This window comes from Salvelinus namaycush, chromosome 3 (assembly GCF_016432855.1).
Source record: "Salvelinus namaycush isolate Seneca chromosome 3, SaNama_1.0, whole genome shotgun sequence".
Taxonomy (NCBI): domain Eukaryota; kingdom Metazoa; phylum Chordata; class Actinopteri; order Salmoniformes; family Salmonidae; genus Salvelinus; species Salvelinus namaycush.
Window position 1 is genome coordinate 95115326 of NC_052309.1, and position 24294 is coordinate 95139619.

At 46.8% G+C, this 24294-nt stretch overlaps 2 protein-coding genes across 2 annotated transcripts in view; one reads left to right on the forward strand and one right to left on the reverse strand.

Annotated features, from left to right (window-relative positions):
• Positions 1-24294, forward strand: part of LOC120043725 (gastrula zinc finger protein XlCGF57.1-like) — a 714153-nt gene that overhangs the window by 247284 nt on the left and 442575 nt on the right. The gene's annotated exons all lie outside the window — the stretch shown is intronic.
• Positions 168-22956, reverse strand: LOC120043734 (protein tweety homolog 2-like). Its single transcript, XM_038988301.1, has 9 exons — positions 22888-22956; positions 18429-18498; positions 17299-17354; positions 16298-16390; positions 11740-11832; positions 11038-11180; positions 9179-9364; positions 8765-8843; positions 168-1066 (listed from the first exon to the last, which is right to left on the reverse strand). The coding sequence occupies exons 1-9, from the start codon at positions 22954-22956 to the stop codon at positions 983-985; spliced, it is 873 nt and encodes a 290-aa protein (XP_038844229.1). The 3' UTR covers positions 168-982.

Below are 24294 nucleotides of genomic sequence, written 5' to 3' on the forward strand. Positions count from 1 at the left end.
CATAGGAGAATCCCTTTCGGTTCCAGGTAGAACCATTTTCGGTTCCAGGTAGAACACTTTTGAGTTCCATGTAGAACCCTCTGTGGAAAGGGTTCTACATGGAACCTCAAAAGGTTCTACCTGGAACCAGAAGGGTTCTACTTAGAACCAAAAAGGGTTATTCAAAGGGCTCTCCTATGTGGACAGCCAAAGAACCCTTTTAGGTTCTAGACAGCACCTTTTTCTCTAAAAGTATAGACATCACATGAAAATTATCTGTTTTCCAGTCACATTTAAAAACGAGTCCATTATATTTGCCATTCCTTGACATCAATGAATAACCTGAAAGATAAGTGACAATACAGTATCCGTTTTCATCAAGTTTGACTCATCATTCTGAGGGAAGACATTATGAAGACTTTGGGTTGTGTCAAATGTGTAAGAGCTGTGTAGTCAAGTGTAAGAGGAGCTGAATGCTAGACTGGTTAGATGACACTTTGTAATAGCGATGACAGGTTGGGGAAGATTTAAGAGAGTTCATGTAATAACCATTTAACAGTCTATGGCTGTGAAGGAAATCAATCTGGTTATTTGTTGTCCCCTGAAATCCATCGAAGGTGACATCACTCGCAGGAAAAAAATATAAATGTTCAACTTGGTCCATAACAATCATGTCTTCTGATCTGGCTCGAGACGGACACTCACATTTGAAGAAAACACATAACTGAAGTGTGGGTTTGTTTGGGGAGAGAGGCAAGTGCACTTTACACTCAGGGTTCTATGTAGTCTCCTGGTTTCTACACGTACAGTACAGGACTTTGAGAGCGTCAGTGTGTTCCTGGGCTGTTGTTGACCCCATACCTCCTGCATTTAAGTAACAGATGGCCAGGAGAGCAGGGTGAGACATCCATGGACAGGGTTATCTGTAAACTCCGCTTCCTCAGTACAGTGGTAGTCCCAGACAGACCCTTCCTGAGGGGGACCAGTAGGCCATAGTTGGGGGCTATACCTGCTGGAAGTTTGTCCCAAAGTGTCTGATCTGTGCCTCAGTCATAGACAGGTAGGTGGTTCTCATTCTGGGAGAATACTGTAGGAGGAAGGAACAAAATACACATTAGATCCAATAACTGTGTGAAAGAAAAATTGTTTTTCTATCAATCAAACTTTGAAAAAAATTGCAGAAATTTTCAGACATTTGTTTTGATTAGGAGGTGCTAGGTGGTGGGTAGGTTAGAGAGTTGTGTGACTCAGTGTTCTGAACTACAGGGTAGCGGGGGAGTCGGCAGGACACAGGTCACGGGTGAAGGGCAGGCAGAGGTCAAAGGTGAGGGGCTTGTGGCCGAGTTTTGGGTTAGTGGCGGGAGGGCACATCACATGAAAAGTTCCACTCACAGGTTAACACACTGAGGGCACAACATCGCCGGAGGTCAGAGGTCACACAGCTGAGGTTAGAGGTTACAGAGCTTAGAGAGGTCACATTGTGGTCAGGACCAAACGAGCTGATTGGTTAATAATGGTCAGTCTCATTCCGGAGGTGTAGGGTTACAAGAGCAATAATTAGAACTAAGAACTAGAACTAAGAATTACAAGTAAGACTTAGAACCACCTCTTATTAGATGGGTGGAAGGAGAATGAGAGCGGTACGACAAAGGAAAGTATCCTCCTTAACAAAGGAAAGGGTAGTGTAAAGGTACAGTAAGGTTGTGTGTAGTGTATCCTCCTTAACAAAGGAAAGGGTAGTGTAAAGGTACAGTAAGGTTGTGTGTAGTGTATCCTCCTTAACAAAGGAAAGGGTAGTGTAAAGGTACAGTAAGGTTGTGTGTAGTGTATCCTCCTTAACGAAGGAAAGGGTAGTGTAAAGGTACAGTAAGGTTGTGTGTAGTGCATCCTCCTTAACAAAGGAAAGGGTAGTGTAAAGGTACAGTAAGGTTGTGTGTAGTGTATCCTCCTTAACGAAGGAAAGGGTAGTGTAAAGGTACAGTAAGGTTGTGTGTAGTGCATCCTCCTTAACAAAGGAAAGGGTAGTGTAAAGGTACAGTAAGGTTGTGTGTAGTGTATCCTCCTTAACAAAGGAAAGGGTAGTGTAAAGGTACAGTAAGGGTGTGTGTAGTGTATCCTCCTTAACAAAGGAAAGGGTAGTGTAAAGGTACAGTAAGGTTGTGTGTAGTGTATCCTCCTTAACAAAGGAAAGGGTAGTGTAAAGGTACAGTAAGGTTGTGTGTAGTGCATCCTCCTTAACAAAGGAAAGGGTAGTGTAAAGGTACAGTAGGTTTGTGTGTAGTGCATCCTCCTTAACAAAGGAAAGGGTAGGGTAGTATAAAGGTACAGTAAGGTTGTGTGTAGTGTATCCTCCTTAACAAAGGAAAGGGTAGTGTAAAGGTACAGTAAGGTTGTGTGTAGTGCATCCTCCTTAACAAAGGAAAGGGTAGTGTAAAGGTACAGTAAGGTTGTGTGTAGTGTATCCTCCTTAACAAAGGAAAGGGTAGTGTAAAGGTACAGTAAGGGTGTGTGTAGTGTATCCTCCTTAACAAAGGAAAGGGTAGTGTAAAGGTACAGTAAGGTTGTGTGTAGTGTATCCTCCTTAACAAAGGAAAGGGTAGTGTAAAGGTACAGTAAGGTTGTGTGTAGTGCATCCTCCTTAACAAAGGAAAGGGTAGTGTAAAGGTACAGTAAGGTTGTGTGTAGTGCATCCTCCTTAACAAAGGAAAGGGTAGGTTAAAGGTACAGTAAGGTTGTGTGTAGTGCATCCTCCTTAACAAAGGAAAGGGTAGTGTAAAGGTACAGTAAGGTTGTGTGTAGTGCATCCTCCTTGACAAAGGAATGGGTAGTGTAAAGGTACAGTAAGGTTGTGTGTAGTGTATCCTCCTTAACAAAGGAATGGGTAGTGTAAAGGTACAGTAAGGTTGTGTGTAGTGTATCCTCCTTAACAAAGGAAAGGGTAGTGTAAAGGTACAGTAAGGTTGTGTGTAGTGTATCCTCCTTAACAAAGGAAAGGGTAGTGTAAAGGTACAGTAAGGTTGTGTGTAGTGCATCCTCCTTAACAAAGGAAAGGGTAGTGTAAAGGTACAGTAAGGTTGTGTGTAGTGCATCCTCCTTAACAAAGGAAAGGGTAGTGTAAAGGTACAGTAAGGTTGTGTGTAGTGTATCCTCCTTAACAAAGGAAAGGGTAGTGTAAAGGTACAGTAAGGTTGTGTGTAGTGTATCCTCCTTAACAAAGGAAAGGGTAGTGTAAAGGTACAGTAAGGTTGCGTGTAGTGTATCCTCCTTAACAAAGGAAAGGGTAGTGTAAAGGTACAGTAAGGTTGTGTGTAGTGCATCCTCCTTAACAAAGGAAAGGGTAGTGTAAAGGTACAGTAAGGTTGTGTGTAGTGCATCCTCCTTAACAAAGGAAAGGGTAGTGTAAAGGTACAGTAAGGTTGTGTGTAGTGTATCCTCCTTAACAAAGGAAATGGTAGTGTAAAGGTACAGTAAGGTTGTGTGTAGTGTATCCTCCTTAACAAAGGAAAGGGTAGTGTAAAGGTACAGTAAGGTTGTGTGTAGTGTATCCTCCTTAACAAAGGAAAGGGTAGTGTAAAGGTACAGTAAGGTTGTGTGTAGTGCATCCTCCTTAACAAAGGAAAGGGTAGTGTAAAGGTACAGTAAGGTTGTGTGTAGTGCATCCTCCTTAACAAAGGAAAGGGTAGTGTAAAGGTACAGTAAGGTTGTGTGTAGTGTATCCTCCTTAACAAAGGAAAGGGTAGTGTAAAGGTACAGTAAGGTTGTGTGTAGTGTATCCTCCTTAACAAAGGAAAGGGTAGTGTAAAGGTACAGTAAGGTTGTGTGTAGTGCATCCTCCTTAACAAAGGAAAGGGTAGTGTAAAGGTACAGTAAGGTTGTGTGTAGTGTACAACAGAACACTTACTGTTTCTAAATGTCTGCGAGTAAAAGAAAAAACAAAAATAAAGTTAGAAGCAAAATATGAGTTAGATGTCCGGTTAGGATTGTAAAATAACAAACTGTTCTTTAAGACAGCATAAAGAAATATGTGAGGTTCTGGCCTATACCCTATATGGTAGATGTAGAAAAAACAAAAGGCCAGTATGATTGGCACACAAAAAGGTTTTTGTCTCTGTCATTTGTACAAAAATAAAATATTTTTACAATATAAGATGGACAACTGCATATTGGCAACGGCTTAAAAACATCCAGTGGAAAATATAACGCTTCATAAATAAATAGGTTCCATCTATCCACATAAATCCACATCTGAATTGGATCTGTTTAAAAGACAGCTTCCTATCATCTAGTCCCACTTGTTTCCTGATGCCAGAGACTGACCCTGTGTGTCAGCGGTAGCATCTAGTCCCACTTGTTTCCTGATGCCAGAGACTGATCCTGTGCGTTAGCGGTAGCATCTAGTCCCACTTGTTTCCTGATGCCAGAGACTGATCCTGTGCGTTAGCGGTATCATCTAGTCCCACTTGTTTCCTGATGCCAGAGACTGACCCTGTGTGTTAGCGGTATCATCTAGTCCCACTTGTTTCCTGATGCCAGAGACTGATCCTGTGTGTTAGCGGTATCATCTAGTCCCACTTGTTTCCTGATGCCAGAGACTGATCCTGTGTGTTAGCGGTATCATCTAGTCCCACTTGTTTCCTGATGCCAGAGACTGACCCTGTGTGTTAGCGGTATCATCTAGTCCCACTTGTTTCCTGATGCCAGAGTCTGACCCTGTGTGTTAGCGGTATCATCTAGTCCCACTTGTTTCCTGATGCCAGAGACTGATCCTGTGTGTTAGCGGTATCATCTAGTCCCACTTGTTTCCTGATGCCAGAGACTGACCCTGTGTGTTAGCGGTATCATCTAGTCCCACTTGTTTCCTGATGCCAGAGACTGACCCTGTGGGTTAGCGGTATCATCTAGTCCCACTTGTTTCCTGATGCCAGAGACTGACCCTGTGTGTTAGCGGTATCATCTAGTCCCACTTGTTTCCTGATGCCAGAGTCTGACCCTGTGTGTTAGCGGTATCATCTAGTCCAACTTGTTTCCTGATGCCAGAGACTGACCCTGTGTGTTAGCGGTATCATCTAGTCCCACTTGTTTCCTGATGCCAGAGACTGACCCTGTGTGTTAGCGGTATCATCTAGTCCCACTTGTTTCCTGATGCCAGAGACTGACCCTGTGTGTTAGCGGTATCATCTAGTCCCACTTGTTTCCTGATGCCAGAGACTGATCCTGTGTGTTAGCGGTATCATCTAGTCCCACTTGTTTCCTGATGCCAGAGTCTGACCCTGTGTGTTAGCGGTATCATCTAGTCCCACTTGTTTCCTGATGCCAGAGACTGACCCTGTGTGTTAGCGGTATCATCTAGTCCCACTTGTTTCCTGATGCCAGAGACTGACCCTGTGTGTTAGCGGTAGCATCTAGTCCCACTTGTTTCCTGATGCCAGAGACTGACCCTGTGTGTTAGAGCAGTATCATCTAGTCACACTTGTTTCCTGATGCCAGAGACTGATCCTGTGTGTTAGCGGTATCATCTAGTCCCACTTGTTTCCTGATGCCAGAGACTGACCCTGTGTGTTAGCGGTATCATCTAGTCCCACTTGTTTCCTGATGCCAGAGACTGATCCTGTGTGTTAGCGGTATCATCTAGTCCCACTTGTTTCCTGATGCCAGAGACTGATCCTGTGTGTTAGCGGTATCATCTAGTCCCACTTGTTTCCTGATGCCAGACACTGATCCTGTGTGTTAGCGGTAGCATCTAGTCCCACTGGTTTCCTGATGCCAGAGACTGATCCTGTGTGTTAGCGGTAGCATCTAGTCCCACTTGTTTCCTGATGCCAGAGACTGACCCTGTGTGTTAGCGGTATCATTTATTAAATGTGCAGACTTAAGTGCTCTGTAGTCTCGCTTGCACGTGTGTGTGTGTGTGTGTGTGTGTGTGTGTGTGTGTCTGTGTGTGTGTGTGTGTGTGTGTGTGTGTGTGTGTGTGTGTGTGTGTGTGTGCGCGTGCGCATGCCTGTGTGTGTGTGTAAGAAGAGACTAAGTGTTCTGACTCTGAAGAGTTTGATTCTCTCCCTGCACACAGCAGCACTAGAACAACGGTTCTGCTTCACAGCAACATCATGTAACATTACCAGTCAGGTCATACTGTAACATTACCAGTCAGGCCATCCTGTAACATTGCCAGTCAGGCTATCCTGTAACATTGCCAGTCAGGCCATACTGTAACATTACCAGTCAGGCCATACTGTAACATTACCAGGCAGGCCATACTGTAACATTACCAGTCAGACCATACTGTAACATTACCAGTCAGACCATACTGTAACATTACCAGTCAGACCATACTGTAACATTACCAGTCAGACCATACTGTAACATTACCAGTCAGGTCATACTGTAACATTACCAGTCAGACCATACTGTAACATTACCAGTCAGGCCATCCTGTAACATTGCCAGGCAGGCCATACTGTAACATTACCAGTCAGACCATACTGTAACATTACCAGTCAGACCATACTGTAACATTACCAGTCAGACCATACTGTAACATTACCAGTCAGGCCGTACTGTAACATTACCAGTCAGACCATCCTGTAACATTACCAGTCAGACCATCCTGTAACATTACCAGTCAGACCATCCTGTAACATTACCAGTCAGACCATCCTGTAACATTACCAGTCAGACCATCCTGTAACATTACCAGTCAGGCCATACTGTAACATTACCAGTCAGGCCGTACTGTAACATTACCAGTCAGACCATACTGTAACATTACCAGTCAGGTCATCCTGTAACATTACCAGTCAGGCCATACTGCAACATTACCAGTCAGGTCATACTGTAACATTACCAGTCAGACCATACTGTAACATTACCAGTCAGGCCATACTGCAACATTACCTGTCAGACCATACTGTAACATTACAGTAGCATCTCTCTAGGGTCATTAGCAGGCTAGCCTCTCTCTAGGGTCATTAGCAGGCTAGCCTCTCTCTAGGGTCATTAGCAGGCTAGCATCTCTCTAGGGTCATTAGCAGGCTAGCATCTCTCTAGGGTCATTAGCAGTCTAGCCTCTCTCTACGGTCAGTAGCAGGCTAGCATCTCTCTGAGGTCATTAGCAGGCTATCCTCTCTATAGGGTCATTAGCAGGCTATGCTCTCTATAGGGTCAGTAGTAGGTTAGCCTCTCCCTAGGGTCATTAGCAGGCTAGCATCTCTCTGAGGTCATTAGCAGGCTAGCCTCTCCCTAGGTTCATTAGCAGGCTATCCTCTCTATAGGGTCATTAGCAGGTTAGCCTCTCCCTAGGGTCATTAGCAGGCTAGCGTCTCTCTAGGGTCATTAGCAGGCTAGCCTCTCTCTAGGGTCATTAGCAGGCTAGCATCTCTCTACAGTCATTAGCAGGCTAGCATCTCTCTACAGTCATTAGCAGGCTAGCATCTCTCTACAGTCATTAGCAGGCTAGCATCTCTCTACGGTCATTAGCAGGCTAGCATCTCTCTACGGTCATTAGCAGGTTAGCCTCTCCCTAGGGTCATTAGCAGGCTAGCATCTCTCTGCGGTCATTAGCAGGTTAGCCTCTCCCTAGGGTCATTAGCAGGCTAGCATCTCTCTGCGGTCATTAGCAGGTTAGCCTCTCTCTAGGGTCATTAGCAGGCTAGCATCTCTCTGCGGTCATTAGCAGGTTAGCCTCTCTCTAGGGTCATTAGCAGGCTAGCCTCTCTCTAGGGTCATTAGCAGGCTAGCCTCTCTCTAGGGTCATTAGCAGGCTAGCATCTATCTACAGTCATCTGCAGGCTAGCATCTCTCTAGGGTCATTAGCAGGCTAGCCTCTCTCTAGGGTCATTAGCAGGCTAGCATCTCTCTATGGTCATTAGCAGACTAGCCTCTCTCTAGGGTCATTAGCAGGCTAGCCTCTCTCTAGGGTCATTAGCAGGCTAGCATCTCTCTACGGTCATTAGCAGGCTAGCATCTCTCTAGGGTCATTAGCAGGCTAGCATCTCTCTACGGTCATTAGCAGGCTAGCATCTCTCTACGGTCATTAGCAGGCTAGCCTCTCTCTAGGGTCATTAGCAGGCTAGCCTCTCTCTAGGGTCATTAGCAGGCTAGCCTCTCTCTAGGGTCATTAGCAGGCCTGCATCAGAGCATCAGGCCAAATAATGGCACAAGGGAGAAGAGCATGTACTGTTTTGTCAGTATTTCAGTCCATGACCAGCAGAGAGCAGACTTTCACCATAATGTGCAGTGGAAGGGCCAATCCCAAATCGACCCCACAAATAAACCCTAGTGAAAATCCAGATAGCAAGGTGGATCACAAGTGTATAGGGCACAGGTTTTAGGGGACAATTTAGGACTGGGCCAATTATCTGGACCAGACGCTCTTATCCAGAGAGATTTACAGGAGCAATTAGGGTTAAGTGCCTTGCTCAAGGGCACAGTGACAGATTTTTGCCCTAGTCGGCTCAGAGATTTGAACCAGTGACCTTACGGTTACTGGCCCAACACTCTTAACCGCTAGGCTACCTGCTGCCCACAGGAGGTTTCTGTCAGGCTGTGGATACTGTATGGTAGACACAGTGAAGGCAGCAGGGTGTCTTGGAGAATGTCTGTGGTCCTTCAGTACAATATGTGTTAGTGTTGATGCCATTATCTAACAAGGGACCTGTCTGGCCTCTGGCTCTACACACAGTAACTCTACATGAGTGTGTCTGTGGTCCTTCAGTAGAACGGAGCACTGTTAATGTCAGTGACATCATCACACGAGGGACCTCCAGAACGAGAGACCTGGCCAACGTACCGAGGGTGGCGGGGATCCCCTCCCGATCAGAGGAACGTTCTCATAACGAGGGTTCCCTCCAAACAGCATGGACTGATTCCTATAGGAGAGAGACATGGGGGGAGAGATAGAGAGAGAGAGACAGAGAGAGTGAGTGAGGGGGGGTGCAGAAAGAGAGAGAAAGAGAGACAGAGAGAGAGAGTGAGAGAGGGAGTGAGAGAGCGAGAGAAACAGACAGAGAGAGAGAGAGTGAGAGAGAAACAGAGAGAGAGAGAGAGAGAGAGAGAGTCAACTTATCTGATAAAACAAACACAGTGCTGCTTATTCCAGACACACACACATGGACACAGATACGGACAGGGATAGGGACACGCACACGGACAGGGACACACAGGCCAACACAGACACCCTACCGCACCTCCTCTCTCTACTTACATGTACTCTGAGGTGGGGAGGATGGCGGCAGTCTGTGGTGGAGGGTGTGGACTGGCCTGGCTGTCCAGACTGCTGCTGAAGCTACAGAAGCTGTGTACATGGCTGGCTCTACTGGGGTTGAAGGCCATATGACGGGCCTGGGGGTTAAACGGATCCTCCTCATCGATATCGTCATAGTCCCTGTCCCTGAGATCACCACAGGGGAGAACACAGTCAGTCAGAGCCAGGCTTTCTGTTAGTTTCATTTCAAGGAAGGGCACAATGGTGCCCAAAGCAACATCCAGGCCCTCTAGCATCAACATCCAGGCCCTCTAGCATCAACATCCAGACCCTCTAGCATCAACATCCAGGCCCTCTAGCATCAACATCCAGGCCCTCTAGCATCAACATCCAGGCCCTCTAGCATCAACATCCAGGCCCTCTAGCATCAACATCCAGGCCCTCTAGCATCAACATCCAGGCCCTCTAGCATCAACATCCAGGCCCTCTAGCATCAACATCCAGGTCCTCTAGCATCAACATCCAGGCCCTCTAGCATCAACATCCAGGCCCTCTAGCATCAACATCCAGGCCCTCTAGCATCAACATCCAGGCCCTCTAGCATCAACATCCAGGCCCTCTAGCATCAACATCCAGGCCCTCTAGCATCAACATCCAGGCCCTCTAGCATCAACACCCAGGCCCTCTAGCATCAACATCCAGACCCTCTAGCATCAACATCCAGGCCCTCTAGCATCAACATCCAGGTCCTCTAGCATCAACATCCAGGCCCTCTAGCATCAACATCCAGGCCCTCTAGCATCAACATCCAGGCCCTCTAGCATCAACATCCAGGCCCTCTAGCATCAACATCCAGGCCCTCTAGCATCAACATCCAGGCCCTCTAGCATCAACATCCAGGCCCTCTAGCATCAACATCCAGGCCCTCTAGCATCAACATCCAGGCCCTCTAGCATCAACATCCAGACCCTCTAGCATCAACATCCAGGCCCTCTAGCATCAACATCCAGGCCCTCTAGCATCAACATCCAGGCCCTCTAGCATCAACATCCAGGCCCTCTAGCATCAACATCCAGGCCCTCTAGCATCAACATCCAGGCCCTCTAGCATCAACATCCAGGCCCTCTAGCATCAACATCCAGGCCCTCTAGCATCAACATCCAGGCCCTCTAGCATCAACATCCAGGCCCTCTAGCATCAACATCCAGGTCCTCTAGCATCAACATCCAGGCCCTCTAGCATCAACATCCAGGCCCTCTAGCATCAACATCCAGGCCCTCTAGCATCAACATCCAGGCCCTCTAGCATCAACATCCAGGCCCTCTAGCATCAACATCCAGGCCCTCTAGCATCAACATCCAAGCCCTCTAGCATCAACATCCAGGCCCTCTAGCATCAACATCCAGGCCCTCTAGCATCAACATCCAGGCCCTCTAGCATCAACATCCAGGACCTCTAGCATCAACATCCAGGCCCTCTAGCACACAGTAGGTTGGTGACACCTTAATTGGGGAGGACAGGCTCATAATAATGGCTGGAGCGGAGTCGGTGGAATGGTATGAAATACATCAAACACATGGTTTCCATGGTTTCCAGGTGTTTGATGCCATTCCATTTGCTCCGTTCCGGCCATTATTATGAGCCGTCCTCCCCTCAGCAGCCTCCTGTGGTCTAACATCAACATTGTTCATTGAAACCAATAAACACAAAAGAACCACTATAGCAAACATCTTTTAGGCCGTGAATCTCCCAGTCCTTATTTGGTTAGGCTTAGGTGTAAAGGTCAAGGTTGGGGTTGTGGATGTGGTTACAGGTAGGTTGAACACACATAGACCAGATACAGTGTTACCAGTGCCTACCTGCTGGTGATGAGGGTCCATGCCCGGGGGATGGCACACAGCATGACACAGAAGGCACTGACCGACAGCAGAGAGAAGAGGCAGAGGTAGAGGAGACCCTCCACCCCGTCATAACACACCCCCATCAGACCATCCAGGTAGTTCTACAACACAACATACCCTCACTGTTATCATCACTGTTATCCTCACTGTTATCCTCACTGTTATCCTCACTGTTATCCTCACTGTTATCCTCACTGTTACCCTCACTGTTACCCTCACTGTTATCATCACTGTTATCCTCACTGTTATCCTCACTGTTATCCTCACTGTTATCCTCACTGTTATCATCACTGTTATCCTCACTGTTATCCTCACTGTTATCCTCACTGTTATCCTCACTGTTATCCTCACTGTTATCCTCACTGTTACCCTCACTGTTACCCTCACTGTTACCCTCACTGTTACCCTCACAGTTACCCTCACTGTTACCCTCACAGTTACCCTCACTGTTACCCTCACTGTTACCATTACTGTTAAGATTCGAACTCCTTTTCTATTTTTGGTATAGTCACAAAGTGGAGTGTTGTGAGATAATAGTTTTGGGGGGATTTCAAAGAACCTTTTGTCTTTTCATTCAAGTGTCTCTGGGTATGTTCTCATTCTACAGACGCATTCAGACTGTAACCATGACGTGCTCTCGTGTCAGGGTAATCATCTCACCTTATGGAGCCCCCTGCAGTCTAGCAGGGCTGTTAACTGGTTCAGGTTGAACTCTGTAGAGTTCAGCAGGCGCTGGATGCCCAGAAGGTCTCTCTGTAGACAAGGTATGAAGATAGTGTGAGGAAAAACTCACTATGTATCCTCCTGTAACACTATGGGTTCTCCTATAACACTATGTATCCTCCTGTAACACTACGTGTCCTCCTGTAACACTATGTGTCCTCCTGTAACACTATGTGTCCTCCTGTAACACTATGGGTCCTCCTGTAACACTATGTGTCTTCCTGTAACACTATGTATCCTCCTGTAACACTATGGGTCCTCCTGTAACACTATGTGTCTTCCTGTAACACTATGTATCCTCCTGTAACACTATGTATCCTCCTGTAACACTATGGGTCCTCCTGTAACACGATGTGTCTTCCTGTAACACTATGTATCCTCCTGTAACACTATGTATCCTCCTGTAACACTATGTATCCTCCTGTAACTCCATGTGTCCCCCTGTAACACTATGTGTCCTCCTGTAACACTATGGGTCCTCCTGTAACACTATGTATCCCCCTGTAACAATATGTGTCCTCCTGTAACACTATGTGTCTTCCTGTAACACTATTTATCCTCCTGTAACACTATGTATCCTCCTGTAACACTATGGGTCCTCCTGTAACACTATGTGTCTTCCTGTAACACTATGTATCCTCCTGTAACACTATGGGTCCTCCTGTAACACTATGTGTCTTCCTGTAACACTATGTATCCTCCTGTAACACTATGTATCCTCCTGTAACACTATGTATCCTCCTGTAACACTATATGTCCTCCTGTAACACTATGTGTCCTCCTGTAACACTATGTGTCCTCCTGTAACACTATGTGTCCTCCTGTAACACTATGCGTCCTCCTGTAACACTATGTGTCCTCCTGTAACTCCATGTGTCCTCCTGTAACACTATGTGTCTTCCTGTAACACTATGTGTCTTCCTGTAACACTATGTGTCCTCCTGTAACACTATGTGTCCTCCTGTAACACTATGTGTCCTCCTGTAACACTATGCGTCCTCCTGTAACACTATGTGTCCTCCTGTAACACTATGTATCCTCCTGTAACACTATGTGTCCTCCTGTAACACTATGTGTCTTCCTGTAACTCCATGTATCCTCCTGTAACTCCATGTGTCCTCCTGTAACACTATGTGTCCTCCTGTAACACTATGTATCCTCCTGTAACACTATGTGTCCTCCTGTAACACTATGTGTCTTCCTGTAACTCCATGTATCCTCCTGTAACTCCATGTGTCCTCCTGTAACACTATGTGTCCTCCTGTAACACTATGTGTCCTCCTGTAACACTATGTGTCCTCCTGTAACACTATGCGTCCTCCTGTAACACTATGTGTCCTCCTGTAACACTATGTATCCTCCTGTAACACTATGTGTCCTCCTGTAACACTATGTGTCTTCCTGTAACTCCATGTATCCTCCTGTAACTCCATGTGTCCTCCTGTAACACTATGTGTCCTCCTGTAACACTATGTATCCTCCTGTAACACTATGTGTCCTCCTGTAACACTATGGGTCTTCCTGTAACTCCATGTATCCTCCTGTAACTCCATGTGTCCTCCTAGCTCCACTAGTCTAAGGATAACATTTCACTCTTCTATACACAGTGGCACAGAGCACTAATTAACCCTAACATGTTAAACAGACATGCAGGATTTGACCATTCATCTCCATGAGGGCTTTAACAGCGTTTTAACACTCTGCCCGTACAGGTTGAGAAGAGAACATTGTCACCATGAGCACCAGATGTTGAACTCCATAGAGATATATGTAGTGAATATAATAAATATAATGCTATTTCTATGTTGACGGCTGCTCCATCCACCCACCTCAGCAGTAGGGAAGACAGGTACAGACAACTGCAGTAGTCCTTGTATCTGTCCCAGTCACCCACCTCAGCAGTAGGGAAGACAGGTACAGAGAACTGCAGTAGTCCTTGTATCTGTCCCAGTCACTCACCTCAGCAGTAGGGAAGGCAGGTACAGACAACTGTAGTAGTCCTTGTATCTGTCCCAGTCACCTACCTCAGCAGTAGGGACGACAGGTACAGAGAACTGCAGTAGTCCTTGTATCTGTCCCAGTCACTCACCTCAGCAGTAGGGAAGACAGGTACAGACAACTGCAGTAGTCCTTGTATCTGTCCCAGTCACTCACCTCAGCAGTAGGGAAGACAGGTACAGACAACTGCAGTAGTCCTTGTATCTGTCCCAGTCACCCACCTCAGCAGTAGGGAAGGCAGGTACAGACAACTGCAGTAGTCCTTGTATCTGTCCCAGTCACTCACCTCAGCAGTAGGGAAGACAGGTACAGACAACTGCAGTAGTCCTTGTATCTGTCCCAGTCACTCACCTCAGCAGTAGGGAAGACAGGTACAGAGAACTGTAGTAGTCCTTGTATCTGTCCCAGTCACCCACCTCAGCAGTAGGGAGGACAGGTACAGACAACTGCAGTAGTCCTTGTATCTGTCCCAGTCACTCACCTCAGCAGTAGGGAAGACAGGTACAGACCAACTGCAGTAGTCCTTGTATCTGTCCCAGTCACCCACCTCAGCAGTAGGGAAGACAGGTACAGACAACTGCAGTAGTCCTTGTATCTGTCCCAGTCACTCACCTCAGCAGTAGGGACGACAGGTACAGAGAACTGCAGTAGTCCTTGTATCTGTCCCAGTCACTCACCTCAGCAGTAGGGAGGACAGGTACAGACAACTGTAGTAGTCCTTGTATCTATCCCAGTCACTCACCTCAGCAGTAGGGAGGACAGGTACAGACAACTGTAGTAGTCCTTGTATCTATCCCAGTCACTCACCTCAGCAGTAGGGAGGACAGGTACAGACAACTGCAGTAGTCCTTGTATCTATCCCAGTCACTCACCTCAGCAGTAGGGAGGACAGGTACAGACAACTGTAGTAGTCCTTGTATCTATCCCAGTCACTCACCTCAGCAGTAGGGAGGACAGGTACAGACAACTGCAGTAGTCCTTGTATCTATCCCAGTCACTCACCTCAGCAGTAGGGAGGACAGGTACAGACAACTGTAGTAGTCCTTGTATCTATCCCAGTCACTCACCTCAGCAGTAGGGAGGACAGGTACAGACAACTGCAGTAGTCCTTGTATCTATCCCAGTCACTCACCTCAGCAGTAGGGAGGACAGGTACAGACAACTGCAGTAGTCCTTGTATCTGTCCCAGTCACTCACCTCAGCAGTAGGGAGGACAGGTACAGACAACTGCAGTAGTCCTTGTATCTATCCCAGTCACTCACCTCAGCAGTAGGGAGGACAGGTACAGACAACTGCAGTAGTCCTTGTATCTGTCCCAGTCACTCACCTCAGCAGTAGGGAAGACAGGTACAGAGAACTGCAGTAGTCCTTGTATCTGTCCCAGTCACTCACCTCAGCAGTAGGGAAGACAGGTACAGAGAACTGCAGTAGTCCTTGTATCTGTCCCAGTCACTCACCTCAGCAGTAGGGAGGACAGGTGCAGAGAACTGCAGTAGTCCTTGTATCTGTCCCAGTCACTCACCTCAGCAGTAGGGAGGACAGGTACAGACAACTGCAGTAGTCCTTGTATCTGTCCCAGTCACTCACCTCAGCAGTAGGGAAGACAGGTACAGACAACTGCAGTAGTCCTTGTATCTGTCCCAGTCACTCACCTCAGCAGTAGGGAAGGCAGGTACAGACAACTGCAGTAGTCCTTGTATCTGTCCCAGTCACTCACCTCAGCAGTAGGGAGGACAGGTACAGAGAACTGCAGTAGTCCTTGTATCTGTCCCAGTCACTCACCTCAGCAGTAGGGAGGACAGGTACAGAGAACTGCAGTAGTCCTTGTATCTGTCCCAGTCACTCACCTCAGCAGTAGGGAAGGCAGGTACAGACAACTGTAGTAGTCCTTGTATCTGTCCCAGTCACTCACCTCAGCAGTAGGGAAGACAGGTACAGACAACTGTAGTAGTCCTTGTATCTATCACAGTCACTCACCTCAGCAGTAGGGAGGACAGGTACAGAGAACTGCAGTAGTCCTTGTATCTGTCCCAGTCACTCACCTCAGCAGTAGGGAAGACAGGTACAGACAACTGCAGTAGTCCTTGTATCTGTCCCAGTCACTCACCTCAGCAGTAGGGAAGGCAGGTACAGAGAACTGCAGTAGTCCTTGTATCTGTCCCAGTCACTCACCTCAGCAGTAGGGAAGACAGGTACAGACAACTGCAGTAGTCCTTGTATCTGTCCCAGTCACTCACCTCAGCAGTAGGGAAGACAGGTACAGACAACTGCAGTAGTCCTTGTATCTGTCCCAGTCACTCACCTCAGCAGTAGGGAGGACAGGTACAGACAACTGCAGTAGTCCTTGTATCTGTCCCAGTCACTCACCTCAGCAGTAGGGAGGACAGGTACAGACAACTGCAGTAGTCCTTGTATCTGTCCCAGTCACTCACCTCAGCAGTAGGGACGACAGGTACAGAGAACTGCAGTAGTCCTTGTATCTGTCCCAGTCACTCACCTCAGCAGTAGGGAAGACAGGTACAGAGAACTGTAGTAGTCCTTGTATCTGGATCTGCATGGTGGTCAGAGACCTCTGGAAGATAGTCAGAGACTGATGCACACACACACACACACACACACACACACACACACACACACACACACACACACACACACACACACACACACACGTAAGAAAAGACACACACACACATGCAGGAAAACACGCACAAACGACATGCACACACATTCACACACACACACAAAAAAGAATTGTAGAGTCAAAGCTGTGTAGAAACACGAGTGAAAATATGTCATAAAGTGTGTCATTATGGACGCTTAATGGAGGACACGTTCATTTCAGATGGAGGGCCCCATATTATCCAGATTACCCCACACACCCCAAAACACCCTCCCCTCTCTGATCCCTCTCTGATCCCTAGCACAAACAACAGACAATATTTCCATTGGCTCAGCCATAAGAGGGCACATTATCTGTGTCTACTTAACAAGGCATAACACAAAGCTTTAAATGGATACTGCTGTGTGTGTGTGTGTGTGTGTGTGCATGCGTTCTGTGTGTGTACGTGCGTTCTGTGTGCGTGCGTTCTGTGTGTGTGCGTGTGTGTGTGCGTGCGTTCTGTGTGTGTGTGTGTGTGTGTGTGTGTGTGTGTGTGTGTGTGTGTGTGTGTGTGTGTGTGTGTGTGTGTGTGTGTGTGTGTGTGTGTGGACTGTGTAGTCCTTGAGGCAGACTATACACACTGTCTATGTCTACACCCCACTAATTATCTCCAAACCCCACTGATAACATGGACTTGGATCAAAGTGTATTTTTGTTGTGGTCTTGAAGTCATTAAATTAGTAGTGCTGCTTGTTTTTATCCCCAGAAGCTCAAAAACGTTTTCATTAACATCTGCTTCTGAACTAATCAAACTAATGAAGGTAAACTACTTTTAAAAGTAAAATATTATTAATGTGTGTGTCTGTGTTTGTGTGTGTGTTAGAAGGTGATTTCAGTACCTGTTGGAAAGGGTTGGGTAGACTCTGACTGCAATACAGGTAGTAGTGTGTCACTTCTGTTAGGAGGAGAGAGAGAGGAGAGAGAGGGGGGAGAGAGAGCAAGAGAGAGCGAGAGGGGGGAGAGTGTGAGAGGAGAGAGAGGGTGGGAGAGAGAGAGGGGGAGACAAAGAGAGCGAGAGATGGAGGGAAGTGGAGAGAGAGAGGCGAGAGAGGGAGTGACAGGGAGAGAGACATAGAGAGGGGGGGGGATAGAGAGAGAGGGAGAGAGAGAGAGAGGGGGGGGAGGGAGAGAGAGACCATGAGAGAATGAGAGAGGGACAGGAAGAGAAAGGGACAGGGAGAGAGAGGGGGAGGGAGATTGGAGAGCATGAGAGAGAGCGGGAGAGGAGAGAGGGAGAGACAGAGAGGAGAGAGAGGGAGGAAGGGGGGGCAGGGGGAGAGAGGGGGAGAGGAGAGCGCAAGTGAGAGAGCAGGAGAGGAGAGAGGGAGAGAGAGAGGAGAGAGAGAGGGAGGAAGGGGGGGGAGATGGGGAGAGAGGGGGAGAGGAGAGCGCAAGAGAGAGAGCGGGAGAAGATAGAGAGAGAGAGAGTCAAACAACCAAAGCTCATCCCAATGAAGATGAACCCAAACACACACTGTACTAATTATGTTCATTCGTTTTAGAAAGAAAAGACAACATAAACACATCTTAACATGTAGGATTTGTTCTGAAACAGTGATTCTATCTGGCCAGTGGTTCTATCTGACCAGTGATTCTATCTGACCAGTGATTCTATCTGACCAGTGGTTCAATCTGACCAGTGGTTCAATCTGCCCAGTGGTTCTATCTGCCCAGTGGTTCTATCTGCCCAGTGGTTCTATCTGCCCAGTGGTTCTATCTGGCCAGTGATTCTATCTGCCCAGTGATTCTATCTGCCCAGTGATTCTATCTGCCCAGTGGTTCTATCTGCCCAGTGGTTCTATCTGCCCAGTGGTTCTATCTGCCCAGTGGTTCTATCTGCCCAGTGGTTCTATCTGGCCAGTGGTTCTATCTGGCCAGTGATTCTATCTGACCAGTGTGGACTGTGAAGATAACTTGCATAAATCACTGCTATTAGTAAAACTTGAACTTGAACAGGAAGGTACCTCACCTGCACTGAGGAACTCCTTGGTCCTGTTTGCTATGAACTTGTCTGGAGACACACAGAAGTCACTGGTGCCCTGAAGGGAAAACAAGATAATATACCGTCAGAAGTTACTGGTGCCCTGAAGAGGAAACAAGATAATATACTGTCAGAAGTCACTGGTGCCCTGAAGGGAAAACAAGATAATATACCGTCAGAAGTTACTGGTGCCCTGAAGAGGAAACAAGATAATATACTGTCAGAAGTCACTGGTGCCCTGAAGGGAAAACAAGATAATATACCGTCAGAAGTCACTGGTGCCCTGAAGAGGAAACAAGATAATATACTGTCAGAAGTCACTGGTGCCCTGAAGGGAAAACAAGATAATATACTGTCAGAAGTCATTGGTGCCCTGAAGGGAAAACAAGATAATATACCGTCAGAAGTCACTGGTGCCCTGAAGAGGAAACAAGATAATATACCGTCAGAAGTCACTGGTGCCCTGAAGAGGAAACAAGATAATATACCGTCAGAAGTCACTGATGCCCTGAAGGGGAAACAAGATAATATACCGTCAGAAGTCACTGGTGCCCTGAAGAGGAAACAAGATAATATACCGTCAGAAGTCACTGGTGTCCTGAAGGGAAAACAAGATAATATACTGTCAGAAGTCACTGGTGCCCTGAAGAGGAAACAAGATAATATACCGTCAGAAGTCACTGGTGCCCTGAAGAGGAAACAAGATAATATACTGTCAGAAGTCACTGGTGTCCTGAAGAGGAAACAAGATAATATACCGTCAGAAGTTACTGGTGCCTTGAAGGGGAAACAGGACTCTATACAGTCAGAAGTTACTGGTGCCCTGCAGGGGAAACAGGTCATTATACAGGCAGAAGTTACTGGTGCCCTGCAGGGGAAACAAGATAATATACCGTCAGAAGTCACTGGTGCCCTGCAGGGGAAACAGGACACTATACAGTCAGAAGTTACTGGTGCCCTGCAGGGAAACAGGACCCTATACAGTTAGAAGTTACTGGTGCCCTGCAGGGGAAACAGGACACTATACAGTCAGAAGTTACTGGTGCCCTGCAGGGGAAACAGGACACTATACAGTCAGAAGTTACTGGTGCCCTGCAGGGGAAACAGGACACTATACAGTCAGAAGTTACTGGTGCCCTGCTGGGGAAACAAGACACTATACATTCAGAAGTTACTGGTGCCCTGCAGGTAACAGGACACTATACAGTCAGAAGTTACTGGTGCCCTGCAGGGAAACAGGACCCTATACAGTTAGAAGTTACTGGTGCCCTGCAGGGGAAACAGGACACTATACAGTCAGAAGTTACTGGTGCCCTGCTGGGGAAACAAGACACTATACATTCAGAAGTTACTGGTGCCCTGCAGGGGAAACAGGACACTATACAGTCAGAAGTTACTGGTGCCCTGCAGGTAACAGGACACTATACATTCAGAAGTTACTGTTTTATTAGACAGTCGATGGAGGCCGTGACAGAAAATAACATCCTGTCCAAGTAAATCAACTATAGATCACACAAGAGGGCTGTTAGTTACAACAGTCTACACGCCTCTTTAACCTGTGCTGAACGTAGCAGAACCAACCCTGGCATACAGTCTGTGTGTGTGTGTGTGTGTGTGTGTGTGTGTGTGTGTGTGTGTGTGTGTGTGTGTGTGTGTGTGTGTGGTTAGTGCTATCCGGGGTCCTTGGGACATCCCAACCCTAAACCCTAACCTTAAACCTTACCTTAACCATTTCACATTTCAACTTTAATGGGGTGACCTCAGAGTTAGATGCCCTAAGGACCCCAGATAGCAAGGACTGTGCATGCGTGTGTGTGCGTGTTTGTGTGTGTAGGGAGAGAGCCTGTTGATGTGCATGCATAAGCAATTACTGGCAGGCCAAAAATCCCCAGTATTCAGACTGTCACTCCTAGAGAGGGCCATACACATAGAAATACAATGACATGTCTAGAAGTTTAGAGGTAATCTATATAGTCATGATCTATTGGCATTATATTTCTATGACCAAATATTTCTCACCCTCTCTTATTGTTGGGAGAGGAGGAGTTGAGGAGGAGGAACAATGATCTGGGTTGAGGAGGAGGAGAAACAATGATCTGGGTTGAGGAGGAGGAGGAACAATGATCTGGGTTGAGGAGGAGGAGGAACAATGATCTGGGTTGAGGAGGAGGAACAATGATCTGGGTTGAGGAGGAGGAGGAACAATGATCTGGGTTGAGGAAGAGGAGGAAAAATGATCTGGGTTGAGGAGGAGGAGGAACAATGATCTGGGTTGAGGAGGAGGAGGAACAATGATCTGGGTTGAGGAGGAGAAATCAACGGAAGAGGAGAATGAGGAACGCAGGGAAAAAAACTGCATCACAGTATCTGTGTCTTACTGCTAGGGCTTGACCTCTACCCTGATCTCCATAGACCACATCACAGTATCTGTGTCTTACTGCTAGGGATTGACCTCTACCCTGATCTCCATAGACCACATCACAGTATCTGTGTCTTACTGCTAGGGATTGACCTCGACCCTGATCTCCATAGACCACATCACAGTATCTGTGTCTTACTGCTAGGGATTGACCTCGTCCCTGATCTCCATAGACCACATCACAGTATCTGTGTTTTACTACTAGGGATTGACCTCGTCCCTGATCTCCATAGACCACATCACAGTATCTGTGTCTTACTGCTAGGGATTGACCTCGACCCTGATCTCCATAGACCACATCACAGTATCTGTGTTTTACTACTAGGGATTGACCTCTACCCTGATCTCCATAGACCACATCACAGTATCTGTGTCTTACTGCTAGGGATTGACCTCTACCCTGATCTCCATAGACCACATCACAGTATCTGTGTCTTACTGCTAGGGATTGACCTCGACCCTGATCTCCATAGACCACATCGCAGTATCTGTGTCTGGCTCCCAAATGGTGCTCCATTATCTACAAGGGCACTATGTAGGGAATAGGATGCCAGTTGGGACGCAGACTACTGTATATCCTGACCCCCAACAGATACTGACTCTGCAATTACCAGCTGGAGAAGTGTGGCATGCTTACTGTGGCATCATGTTATTCTAGGTCAGAGGTCGTGTCATTATTCTAGGTCAGAGGGTCGTGTCATTACTCTAGGTCAGAGGTCGTGTCATTTTCTAGGTCAGAGGTCGTGTCATTATTCTAGGTCAGAAGGTCGTGTCATTATTCTAGGTCAGAGGTCATGTCATTATTCTAGGTCAGAGGTCGTGTCATTATTCTAGGTCAGAGGTCGTGTCATAATAACACAGACACAATGGTTTCTGTAGCTGGCTGGTTGTGGATAAACTGGTCAGTGATGTCAACATTGCATGCATTACTGTAATTCTGACTGTTGTTGTGATATTGTTGCAGTGTATTTTCTGGTCAAATAAATGTAGACTCATGATTTCCTCATGTCACTCAATCCCTCCTCTCCTCTCTCCTCCCTCTCCCTCAAGCCTGCGTCAGAAGCACAGCTGCCCAGCCTCTGGATAATCCTAGTCCCACCATGCTGGCTCCTCTCTGGGATGGAGGGAGGGGGGAGAGGGATCCTGAATGGCCCTGTTATTAACAATGTCCTGCCCCATTAACCCCACTAAGACTAGACATTCTGTAGACACACATACACTACATGACCAGTATGTGGACACCTGCTCGTCAAACATCTCATTCCAAAATCATGAACATTAATATGGAGTTGGTCCCCCCTTTGCTGCTATAACATCTTCCACTCTTCTGGAAAGATTTTCCACTGTTGGAACATTGCTGTGGGGATTTGCTTCCATTCAGACACAAAAGCATTAGTGAGGCTGGGCGCTGATGTTAGGTGATTGGGCCTGGCTCGCAGTCAGCGTTCCAATTCATCCCAAAGGTGTTCAATGGGGTTGAGGTCAGGCTCTGTGCAGGCCAGTCAAGTTCTTCCAGCTTGTGTGGCCTACCACTTTGTGCCTGAGCCGTTGTTTCTCCTAGACGTTAGCCTTCACAATAACAGCACTTCAAGTTGACCAGGGCAGTGCTAGCAGGGCAGACATTTAATGAACTGACTTGGAGGAAAGGTATCATTCTATGACGGTGCCACATTGAAAGTCACTGAGCTCTTCATTAATCCATTCTACTGCCAATGTTTGTATATGGCGTATGTATGGATGTATGCTCGATTTTATACACCTGTCAGCAATGGGTGTGGCTGAACTACCTGAATACACTCATTTGAAAGGGTGTCCACATACTTTTGTATAGATAGTGTATGTGTAGGACAGGTCATAGTTTGGTTGTTATCTGGCCAGATAATCAGATTATAACCAGTGAAGACTTTCAAAAAAACTATAATTTTGCAACCTGACCATGACGTCACAAAAGACATAAGAATGAGATCACTTGAATCCGTTTTTTAATTCGAGCATGTTTGGTGATGACGGGACAGAACAGACACTCACCACAGCAGTAGCAGTGCCTGCTCCAAGTGTTCCCCAGCTCAGGACCAGAGATATCACCCCAAACACCATGATCCTGAAACACACACACAGAGACAGAGAGAGAGACAGAGAGAGAGACAGAGAGAGACAGAGAGAGAGAGACAGAGAGACACAGAGACAGAGAGACACAGAGACAGAGAGACAGAGAGAGAGACAGAGAGAGAGACAGAGAGAGAGACAGAGAGAAGAGAGACAGAGAGAGAGAGAGAGAGAGAGAGAGAGAGAGAGAGAGAGAGAGAGAGAGAGAGAGAGAAGACAGGAGGAGAAAGATAAATAGAGTGAGAAAGAAAAGGGCTCCTAGATGGTAGTAAAAAGGCTGGGGATGGTTTCAGCTCCTATCTCTCTGGTAGTCTTACAGCAGCAGTAAAGTGGTTGAAAGCTCACAGTAATGAGTTAAGGGCATTAAGGGCATGGTAGTACACATAGTGGAGAGCAGGTCGATAGACATTAGTGGACACCATCAGAGAGAAGACAAGAAGTCTTCAGCAGAATCGTTCAACAACACTGATACAGTCAGATACAGAGAGATATTAAAGGGGGAAGAGATATGAGGAGAATTACTGGGATGTTGTTGACTTGTTTTAACTCCACTGCTGGACACAGATATTGAATAGTTAGGTGTTTTCTTGTCAAGTTTTGTGTCAAGTCCATATAACTGGGCTTTTGTGTCCATTGTCCAGAGGGGGTAAGAAACCACCTCTACGGTAACTGTTACTGTATGTGGTTGGTAGTCACCTCAGCTCTACAGTAACTGTTACTGTATGTGGTTGGTAGTCACCTCAGCTCTACAGTAACTGTTACTGTATGTGGTTGGTAGTCACCTCAGCTCTACAGTAACTGTTACTGTATGTGTTGGTAGTCACCTCAGCTCTACAGTAACTGTTACTGTATGTGGTTGGTAGTCGTCTCAGCTCTACAGTAACTGTTACTGTATGTGGTTGGTAGTCACCTCAGCTCTACAGTAACTGTTACTGTATGTGGTTGGTAGTCACCTCAGCTCTACAGTAACTGTTACTGTATGTGGTTGGTAGTCGCCTCAGCTCTACAGTAACTGTTACTGTATGTGGTTGGTAGTCACCTCAGCTCTACAGTAACTGTTACTGTATGTGGTTGGTAGTCGTCTCAGCTCTACAGTAACTGTTACTGTATGTGGTTGGTAGTCACCTCAGCTCTACAGTAACTGTTACTGTATGTGGTTGGTAGTCACCTCAGCTCTACAGTAACTGTTACTGTATGTGGTTGGTAGTCGTCTCAGCTCTACAGTAACTGTTACTGTATGTGGTTGGTAGTTGTCTCAGCTCTACAGTAACTGTTACTGTATTGGTTGGTAGTCACCTATCTCTACAGTAACTGTTACTGTATGTGGTT